An 11,091-nucleotide genomic window follows, 5' to 3' on the forward strand; every position below is an offset into this window, starting at 1 on the left:
GAAGTTTTAAGGCTTGTCTAGGTGCTGTTTGGCATATTGTAAGCGGGTGTTTTGTGGTGTTGGTCCTGTAACAGCTTTTTATCTGGAAACTAGAACATGCAATCCCATTTTTGTTCAAGTAGGCCTACTACCTCATTGTGCATCTTGAGAGAACCACACCACGTTTTTTTTCATGGATGTCTGTATTTCAACTGAAGTGTCTTGTAGCTTCGTCTTTGCTTTTTGGGCAGTTGTGGCTGGGATATTTGTTGGTGTACCTGACTGTCTTGGTATCAACAGAACCCCTAATTTTCCAATTCTTTATTAGAGTTTGAACACTACTCAAATATTTTGATATCTATTGATATACTTTTTTATAAAGTTTGACTATCTTTGCAGGTACTTTAACTGTTTTTTTCCTTGCGCCTTGGCTCGGTATCCAACCAAGTCAATGCAGCCTTGAATGAAATGTGCAGGGGTCCCTCAAGAGTTAAGAAACTCATAGATTATTTACACACAGACAATAACTGCAATCAAACAAGTCACCCTCAACAGCCAATTAAACCTGTGTGTGTCAACCTTTGCTTATAATATCAGACCAAACATTCAAGGCTATGGAAACTTTTGATCAGGGCCATTTTGGGTGATTTCAGTTATCAATATGATTTTAAAAAGGAAACACACAATTATGTGATAATAAATAGCTTCATCTGACAACTGTCCCTAAAGAGATTTTCTCTCATATTTTCCAAATATATTTTCCAATATTATACATGCACAAGTTAACGCCTAGTGTTCCTCAGCTGGGTGAGCCCCACCTGTACCAACTGAAAATGTAGTAGTCCCGCCCCTGGATACAACACAGTTAACGTGTTCAAGTATGAAGAGCAGCACTGTGCATAGCATGCATTAAACCCAGCCTGAATGAATGCGGAGCGTATAATAGCCTGTATTTAATCACTCTCACAGCAAACTGTGCAAAGTACCTATGGCTTAGGCTAAACCAGGTTGTTTTGAGTGAGAGGTTAAAAAAAGGGAGAGGGAACACGTGCTGGAGTGGAGGCCAGCCTCTCCAGGCTGCTTAGGGAGCGGTGGAATGAGATTTGTGCGACTTTAAAGTGGATCAGTGTTTTGTAATGAATGTTTTTTTTTCGTCGGTGCCTGCCTATTATTAGCTACGGAGGCCATTAAGTGGAGGTGGTTCCATGACGGTCAGGGCTGCAGCTCTGCATCGCAACCGACAGGCTCCAGATCAGTGCTGTATTTTGGGAAATGCAATCGGACTTATCGCACTGATCCGGGGGGGACGTTTCCTGAAACATCTGCGGTCGGCCGCCTAATTTTAAGCCTCGTTCACCTCGCATTGAAGATGAAGTTAAATACGAGCTGCCGTCAGGTGCAAGCCGCATCCGATGGAGTCCTGCTTTCCATCTCGTTCATCGACCAGCCCGATGCAGCACTTCCTTATGTTGTGGTAAGAGGGGCAAGGCACATTTCCTGCAAGGGAACCGAACCGTTTCCTTATCGCTGTTCATTTATTTATGCATTAATTTCCTTATTTATTGTTGCGATGAACGCGGAGCCAGATAAACAGGCTCAAGAGTCAGTGACGGGGTGTTACATAAGGTGTAATGCAGCAGAGCCTCATGACTAGTGTCTCGGTGGTGGTGGTGGGACTGTTCGGTCCTTCTGGTAGGATATGCAACATTTGATCATCTTTGTTGTGGATGAGTCTGCGAGCGTCTTTACGGTGGAGTCATTTAGGAGGATAGCCCGAAGGCGCTGTATGGGTTATTTAGAGTATCTGACCATGCCTATATAAAAAAAAAAGATGAATTAATTCGGGAGTTGCGCAGTGTAGACTTACCGGAAAGGGCATATGAATGAGCAATATTAGAGGCGGTGTATCTCTGTAGTGTCTTACAGGCCCAGCCTAAGGTCAGACTTGCAGTTCTTTTTCATATCTAAATGGAGGTTAGACCATTGTAGCCTATAGGGATGCTGATTGTGCAGTCAACGAAAGGCTGATTTTATGAATGGCTGCAAATGACCGTCACAAAAAAAAAAAGAGCATAGTAACCCGTAGTAATCTCTAGAGCACCCTATCAGCATACATTAAAACATGAAATCGTGCTACAGGAAATCACTGTTTTCTGATTGTCATCCTAGACAATCATGAATTCAGCTGTATGTGACCAAAAGTGATGCTTTAGGGAGGGGGCCGCTTATTTCTTTAGAGCAGATCCTTTGGGGTCCCAGCTGGGACAGAAACACCATAAGCACCTGACCTCATTCATAAGAAGGTAGCACTCTCTGAGAATCTAAATATGAATGACTCTTCTGATCAAAGGCTTCCCAGTGCAGTAACTCTTACGGGGTGGTAGAGGCAAACTCAGATGGTGGCCTGACATTTGAGCAATTTAGACTATAGCTCTGGCAAAGCTTAGACATTACAGCGTTTAATGTCCCATGTGCTGTGTGGTGGCAACTAAAACAAGGCAACGACAGTAGCATGACAGTAACCTAACGTAGATTATAATTGTCATGTTTATATATGCTGCTGTTTTCTGGAAAAAGAAAATAAACATGATCAGTGTAATAGAATGGAAGATTGTCTGATTTAAGCTGTGACACACAGAGACACAGGCTGCAGTTCCCTTGGAAACCAGCCTGGCTACCTAAATGATCAGCCACCATTTTCAGGACAGAAATAGTCTATTTACCTATTTCCTCCATTTCATTTAATGAAGGTGTATTTGTGGATGGGGGATTTTTAGCTCTTATTGTAATGCATAAGGGCTTTGATGATTGAAGGTATGGCTGTTTCAATTGTAATATAAGAACTTTAGACAGGGAACAGAATTTTAGGCTTGTAGATGGTTGATGGGATTACAGAAATATTCAGTCTTTATTAACCCATAATAGATAAACAAAACAGTTTATTTAGAAATGGTCTATTGTTTTGAAACTGAATGTGCTTTTCCCTTACAATTTAACTAAAATGTTGAAGATTGGCATATTATATTGCAGGGCTGGGTGTGTAGCAAACTCATATAGATCCCCAAAATAACTCCTCCCCTGTTTTGTTTGCTTGTCCCTTTAAATTTTTTTTCAATACTGGGAGCAAGGACAGGGAACTTGTGAATGGGCACAGGGAAGTCACGAGACCGTCCATTGATAGCTCTGCAGGCAGAACGAGCTGTGCAGATGAGGAGTAGTCACAGTGTCTAATAACTGTATTGATCCATGTTCCTGTACTGTTCAGGACAATAGTTTCGGATTTCAGTTGCTGATGCAGCTTTCTGTGCTTCTTTCTATTTTGACAGGTCCCAGCTGACAGATTCTGATATGGACTATGAGAGGCCAAACGTTGAAACTATCAAGTGTGTGGTGGTGGGAGACAATGCAGTCGGAAAGACCCGCCTTATCTGTGCTCGGGCCTGCAATGCCACACTGACTCAGTACCAGTTACTCGCTACACATGTGCCCACAGTCTGGGCAATTGACCAGTACAGAGTTTGCCAGGAGGTGAGTACGCAAGCTTGTGACTTTTCAAGATTACCTGCATGTTTTCAAAATTATGTTTTCAAGGGTTTTAATCTTTGGTAACTCAACAAAACTTTATTTATAAACAAATAAAACACTAAAAGTGCACATTTAGCCGTAAGCTTTCAACTAGATATTTGCAGAAATGAAATATCCCTGAATGTGTCATCTCTTATTAGGTATTAGAGCGCTCCAGAGATGTGGTGGATGATGTCAGTGTGTCCCTTCGTCTCTGGGATACTTTTGGAGACCATCATAAGGACCGCCGTTTTGCATACGGGAGGTGAGATTTTGTAAAAGTCAGTGTTAGTCTACCAGTAGGTGCTCTGGTGCTTCCTCAGTTTGGTAAACTTGTCCTGCGTCTTCTCTTCAGGTCTGATGTGGTGGTACTGTGCTTCTCAATAGCCAACCCCAACTCTCTATACCATGTGAAGACCATGTGGTACCCTGAAATCAAACACTTCTGCCCCCGTGCTCCTGTCATCTTGGTGGGCTGTCAGCTGGACCTGCGCTATGCAGACCTGGAGGCAGTGAACAGGGCACGGAGGCCTTTAGCTCGGTAGTGGGACTTAAGTTTGAACAAGAATCAAAGAGGTTTATTGAGATTTACTCTTTTCAAGTGCCAAGATTGCCTTTGATATATTATCTTGTTTTTCAGACCCATTAAATCCAATGAGATTCTTCCTCCGGAGAGAGGCCGGGAGGTGGCCAAAGAGTTGGGAGTGCCATATTATGAAACCAGTGTTGTCGCTCAATTTGGAGTCAAGGACGTCTTTGATAATGCTATCCGAGCTGCGCTCATCTCACGCCGACACCTGCAGTTTTGGAAATCTCACCTCAGAAATGTTCAGCGGCCTCTCCTTCAGGCGCCTTTCCTGCCACCAAAACCTCCTCCACCTATAATCACTGTGCCTCCTCCCCCAACAACAACAGAGGAGCATCCAGTCGGTCTTCTGGAGGACCCACACTGTGCCGATGTCATCCTGGTCCTGCAGGAACGACAGAAAATCTTTGCACACAAGATATACTTGTCGACATCCTCTTCAAAGTTCTATGACCTCTTTATTATGGACACTCATAATGAGGAGAACGAGAGGCCCTCTCGTGGTCCTCTCTCTGGCAGAGAGCTGCTGATGCGTGCTGCTAGCTTTGATGTTTGCGAAAGCAGCGACGATGGGGATAGGGCCAACCTGAGGGCCTGCACTAGTGATGGGACCTTGAAAGACTCTCAGGGGGGCCGACGTAGCAGACTGCTCTCCTCGTGGAGCCGAGCCTTCGTCAGCATCCAGGAGGAGCTGGTTGATGACCCTGTCACATACAGCCCCAGGCCCATGACTGTAGTGCACATGGACCAGTCCATGCAGCTCGGTCCTTTCCGAGCAGTGCTACGCTACCTGTACACCGGTCAGCTAGACGAGAAAGAGAAAGAGCTAATGCACATTGCACACATCGCTGAGCTGCTGGAGGTTTTTGACTTGCGGATGATGGTGGCAAATATACTTAACAATGAAGCCTTCATGAACCAAGAAATCACCAAAGCCTTCCATGTACGGCGCACAAACAGAGTCAAAGAGTGCTTGGCCAAAGGCACCTTTTCTGGTGAGTGTAAATCATAAATATGTATTTCTTCACGTGCTCTGCTTGAAATAGATAGATGAGAGTAGCACATAAGGCCACGCCCTCATTCCAGTGAAATCAAACTCCCTGCTTTGACTGGCGGTAAATACAACTCCTGCCGTAATCTGTCCTGATTTCGCCTATTTTATGTTAACCAGCCTGGAAACCTTCTGCAATGGCTAAAGTTAAGCGATGATCTGCGTTACGTGGAAAAAAATCAAAGAATTAGGGAATGTTTGTCTATAGAGCTTACCAGAGGAAAAGTGGGTCAATGACCCCACTCAGTGGCCAGAGGTGACATAACCAGACATTTATTCTTACCTCATTGAATCACCAGGTAATGCAGGCCTATGGCAACGATCACTTTCTCTGCTGTAAATACACTGTGGTTTTATTCGGCTATGTGAAACAAAACAAACAGCCAAGGCTTTGTCCATCTAAGGTTAAATCTATCTTTTTCCCTACACTCACACACTCACTCACTGCCATCTTTTTGACATTATTCTGTCATCTTTCTTCCATCATTATATCAATAAATATGTAAATATTACTTGTATTTCCTCAAATGTAATCAAATGTATTTTTATAAACTGTTTTTCGTATTAGCGCCTATACAACACTGAGGTCTTCTCCTTTGTTTTCACCGGCGAGGGGGCATGGCCCTTTATGAGATGTAGGGTTACTCTCTTCTATCAGATGCAGATGTAAGTCAGTTGTTTTCTGTCTCACCTCTGTATTACAGATGTAGTATTCAAGCTAGATGATGGCACCATCATGGCCCACAAGCCTTTACTCATCTCTAGTTGTGACTGGATGGCAGCTATGTTTGGCGGTCCTTTTGTGGAGAGCTGCACCAAAGAAGTAAGTCAGCTTACGTCCCTGGTTTGTTGGGTCGTGAAAGAAGAAAAACAGAGCTCAAGTACAGACCAAAGTCAGTACTGGTTAAAACATGATTTCCAGTGACATTTGTATTTTGCAGGTTGATTTATCAAGCAGTAACATTTAACATTTTATTTCTTTCTAATTACACAAAGCAAGCTAGTGCAGCAAAGATCACCATCAAGAGTACCTAACATGTACTGACTCAAGTAGAGCACTGAACTAATGTGGTCTGTGTACAAAGTATAATTCAATTAGAGGATTGCAGGTCTGTTGTAATACAATTACACCGGCTTCCGTTGTTGTTGTCTGAGCTCTGTTTGTTTTTCTACCTTAACAGAAAATAATACTACTGAAATAAGTAAAAAAAAACAACCTCTGCAGGTAGTTTGAGATGCAGTTACTGTCATTTCAAAGCTATTTTTAGATATACAGTACTAACCAATTATGTGCTTGGAGACACTGCTCCTGCAGCTATAGCACAACTTTTCTTTCATTTTAGTTTCATTACATCAGCACAGTTCTTCTCAGTTTCCTAATTAAATAAAAAAAAAGGCCCTAAGTCACATATCTGTGCCACATGTTCCTGTTTCTAAGGTGCTGTTTCCAAACACAACTCGTAGCTGTATGAGGGCTGTGCTAGAATATCTCTACACGGGGCGGTTTTGTTCTCGGCCTGACCTGGATGCAATGGAGCTTATTGTTCTTGCCAATCGTCTCTGCCTCCCCCATCTGGTTGCACTTACAGGTACTACATTTGGTATAGTTATTACCCTGTACACCACAGGATTGTATTTCACAAAGCTGTTGTGGTAATGCGTACAGTGACCACCTTTCATGTTTCTTTCAGAACTCTACACAGTAACAGTATTGACGGAGGCAGCGATGATGGGGACTGACATTGATGGCGACGTGCTGGTCTACTTGGATATGGCCCAGGTAGTAGGATCAGTCATCAGTAAACAGGGACGGCACTTAAAGCTCTTATATAATGCTTTGGCAAATAGGAATTTTATTAATGTGGGCATTTCTCAGGGAGGGCTGCTCTAGAGGATGAAATATACTTACACCTCAAAGGTGGAGCCAAAGAAACTCGGTTTTTCAGGGTGCAAGTCAGCTATTTGGCATAACGATTGGCACCAGATCGATAAGGCAGTAGGCATTTAGGACATAGTGCAGAAGTCTGGTCAGCACTTTAGTTCCTCTCATCATTCAGCTGTATATTCACTTCAGCTCCAGCTCTTCAGTTTAGGATGCAAGGCTGGATTACAAACCGGGAAAAGATGCTCGGGAGTACCAAGTTTATTTGATTAATTGCTATAATTGCTGCCACTAATGCACAAAAATAAGATGTGAAAGGTAAGTGGTCTTTATTTCTCATCTTTTTTTCTAGCGTGAACAATCATAAGGCTCTGTCTTCTAGAGGAGCCATGTGGTTACTGTGTCAGATGCCTTACTAATGTTAGTATGAAGGTTAAAGTATAAATAAAGCTTGTGTGCAGCCGATGAGCAACAGCTTTAAATATAATATATTGTAATTTCCATGTCAATTTTTGATTAAGCAGGTAGAGGTGTTATATAAATACTGTGAATGAATCAAAATGCTTAATCCACTGAGAAATGCAAACAACCCGTATTCAGAAGCTGTACCTTTTTAAACAAGCCACTTGGACTTCTGTGTGGTTTTGATGTAACATCTATATGTATATATATGTAGGTGTTAGAGTCATTCCATAGTTGTAATGATGGTGCAGAGACACCGACAGTGCAGATGCTGAAGACCCGGAAATGTTGACCAATCAGAGCAGACTGGGCTTTTTTTGGGAGGGGGTTTAATGAGACAGGCACTAAAACGGAGTTTCAGACAGGGTGAATACAGTTTGTTCAGACAGGCAGAAAAAGAACATTAAAGCATGTAAACATGTTCTTGTAAAAACCAATAATATAAGTATGAAGTATAAAATGAGAAAAATATGTGACCCTTAAATGTATGTAATACAGCTAAGCACAAAGAACAGCTAAAGCTGACAGTATAGTTTGATCCAAAGCATTGGATCATACTATACTGGTATGATCCAATGCTGGATGTCTGCATCCAAAGCAACAGCAAAATCCCACAACAACCATGCCTGCCATGCACAAAAACAGTTCACTAATACAACTAATGACAAATATTGTTTTTTATGTTGACAGTTCCACGGCGCCCAACAGCTCACCGGCTGGTGTCTTCACCACATCTGCACCAACTACAACAGTGTTTGCCGCAAGTTTCCCCGAGAGATGAAGGCCAAGTCTACAGGTAAAACATGTGATCCGGTACATTAACACACGAGCAACCTTTGATTCCCTCTCATTCATACTAAACACAAATCTGACGCACAGTATAGCAACAAACTTGAGTATCTTGTGTGGCTAGTTGAAACACAACAGCATGAAATACAGACATGTTTTATAGCTTTAAGGAAAGTTTGACAATTTATATCAAATCTGTAAAGGCAAAGTGACCCTACCATATCCCTACCCTTACTATTTATTTAGTTTTTAGCATTCAGAAGCAAAATGATTATTTCATAGTAAAATCAGGGACAACTAAAATGAATGTCACGGTCTACACTAGAGCTGTGCGATATGATGATATGTATCGGGCTGAAGGTTGTGTGAATCTAAAAGGAGTCGCTCCCTGCGTTATGATGCATGTCCATAGACTGTGTTTCTCTCTTCATTAAATCACCTGAAAACAACTGTAAAACACACATAGACCAGTCTACACACATCAGACGCATGTCACACACGCTTCGTGTTTGACACAGGCCGCAGTGTTTCAGTGAAATTGATAAATGATCGTATAATTACGGCTATGCCGTTGGTCCGACAGCGCCGTGGATGTGAAACTACAGTTCACTGCCCAGAATGAAAGGGTTTATCACATTCACAGTGCAATTATAAATAAGAAATACTCCTACTTATTGATAGCCTTCATTAAGCGCAAAAATAAAAATAAATATAAAATAATCATTTTATATTTTTTATATATATATATATATATATATATATATATATGTATGTGTGTGTGTGTGTGTGTGTGTGTACACACTTTCTGTAAAAAAAATATTTCTATAGACATATAATTAATTTCTTTACAGAAAATGTGCTACATCGTGATATAAAGTGTTATCGGGATATGAAATTATATTTATTGTGATAAGAGATTTTGGTAATATCACCCAGTCCTTGTCTACACTGTACTGATCAATGGTAAAACATCCAAAAAGACAGCTGGATGGCACCCCAGACTCTGAATGTCTTATATACCCCCTTTAAGGCTGTGTAAATATATTAAAATAAGCCTATATTTTTAACAATTTATACACTGTATAGGATTTCCTCTGTAATGTATTTCTAGCACAGTTATTATTGTGGAAAATATGCAAATATCTCTGTTTCTTCTAACTTATGCTGCAGTTTGTTGTTGTGGCCATTTTGAAATGCAAAAAACTATTGTGGGGAAATGGACTATTAAAAATGGACTACTGAAATTACATAGTACAATTCCCAAATAGCCTAAAACAGTTTTTTCTGATTTAGAGAACCAAGACTACTTTGAGAAACACCGCTGGCCACCTGTGTGGTTTCTGAAAGAGGATGACCACTATCAAAGAGCACGCAAAGAGCGCGACAAGGAGGACTACCTGTATCAGAGACGGCAATGTAAACGCAAGTGGCTCTTCTGGAACCTTCCTTCCTCCCCTAACTCAAACTCTTCTTCTTCTGGCTCATCCGCTGTCATCTGATCAGGTGGTAAGGCCAGATCCACTCTGAAGTTCGTCAGTGTGGATACGAGTTGTAAAAGATACAATAGAAGATAAGCACTGCTGAATAGGCATGCCCCAACTATTCAGACAAACAGTCTCTGATCTTGTCTGTTTGCCTCTGCATTCAAATTCCACTCCTCAAGGTCTGCAAGTTCAGCTCAATCTGGCGGTCTAAGTAATGACTTTTGTTCCTAAGATTTTTAGCTTGGTTGACTCTAGACTCAGACCTCAGTGATATGAACCTCACTGACAAATGGCACAGTATAACTGGCGCAAGTTCCTCATATCGATTGTTGTATGTTCCACCACCTGAGTTTTAAAAGTAGGACTCTGCTGGCACAGAACTTTCCACCTATGATCATAATTATCATCAACTATCCTGAACTGATAACCAAGTGCTGCTTATCAGCTGCAACAACCAGCAATTCAACACTTCTCAGTCTCAGAGATCTAACACTTTGCCCTTAAGTGTTTGTACAATCTACCAAACTATGTGCACAGTATGATCTCGTCAACAGGATGTAACGATAGTATGGCCTGCCAGGCGTCAATTATTGAAGGCATTCACTCTAACCATGCTGATTATAATCGTGTCAAGATAAAGGAAAATACTGGCTCCACAAGTTCCACTCCTGTTTATTCGTGTACAGTCATTCTATTTTTGATTGTTTGTGTACAACTTGCACTGTTGTGAGTCCGGACACACTCAGCATTTACGTATTGTGATCTTGTGATTTGTGGCCTCTTGTCACAAAAGGGCTTTAGTTTACATGAATGCATTCAGTGTCCTGAGGCACAAGAGATCCCAAATCAAGGAAAATATCTGTATTTTCTGTAAAATGCCAGCAAACACAACCCAGATCACTATTATATGTGTTGCTTGATGAGGCTTGTTAGCACACATGTTTACTGAGTCCCTCATCATCATGTACGCCACCCCTCTGTGATGGTGTGTTTGATGTGTCCGTCACTGGTGGTGATTTGGCCTGTAGAGATCTATCTTAATCGATCAGAGGATGCCCCCCCTCACCGTCTGAAGTTGGCTGTGTAAGACTTGCTCATGCAGGAGGCTTCCTTATCCATACTCTTCTACACACCTCAAGCACTTTTTGGACTCTTCTTCAAAGAGACACACACAAGAACCTCCAGTAGCAGCATCCTAGTGAATGGCACTAAAGACACTATGGTGTTGTGACACAGTGCTGCAGATTAAACAAAAGAAAATGGGAACTTGGAAGGAAACAAGATCATATTTGAA

At 41.7% G+C, this 11,091-nt stretch overlaps 1 protein-coding gene across 1 annotated transcript; it reads left to right on the top strand.

Moving 5' to 3' along the window:
- Positions 1-1,201: 1,201 nt before the first annotated feature.
- On the top strand, positions 1,202-10,326 carry rhobtb2a (Rho related BTB domain containing 2a). Its single transcript, XM_083912979.1, has 10 exons — positions 1,202-1,453; positions 3,306-3,507; positions 3,705-3,808; positions 3,899-4,084; positions 4,184-5,124; positions 5,885-6,003; positions 6,619-6,769; positions 6,872-6,960; positions 8,215-8,320; positions 9,607-10,326. Exons 1-10 carry the CDS (start codon positions 1,392-1,394, stop codon positions 9,810-9,812), a joined length of 2,166 nt encoding a protein of 721 aa, XP_083769105.1. The 5' UTR covers positions 1,202-1,391; the 3' UTR covers positions 9,813-10,326.
- The last annotated feature ends 765 nt before the right edge of the window (positions 10,327-11,091 follow it).

This window comes from Echiichthys vipera, assembly GCF_963691815.1.
Source record: "Echiichthys vipera genome assembly, chromosome: 4".
NCBI lineage: Eukaryota > Metazoa > Chordata > Actinopteri > Perciformes > Trachinidae > Echiichthys > Echiichthys vipera.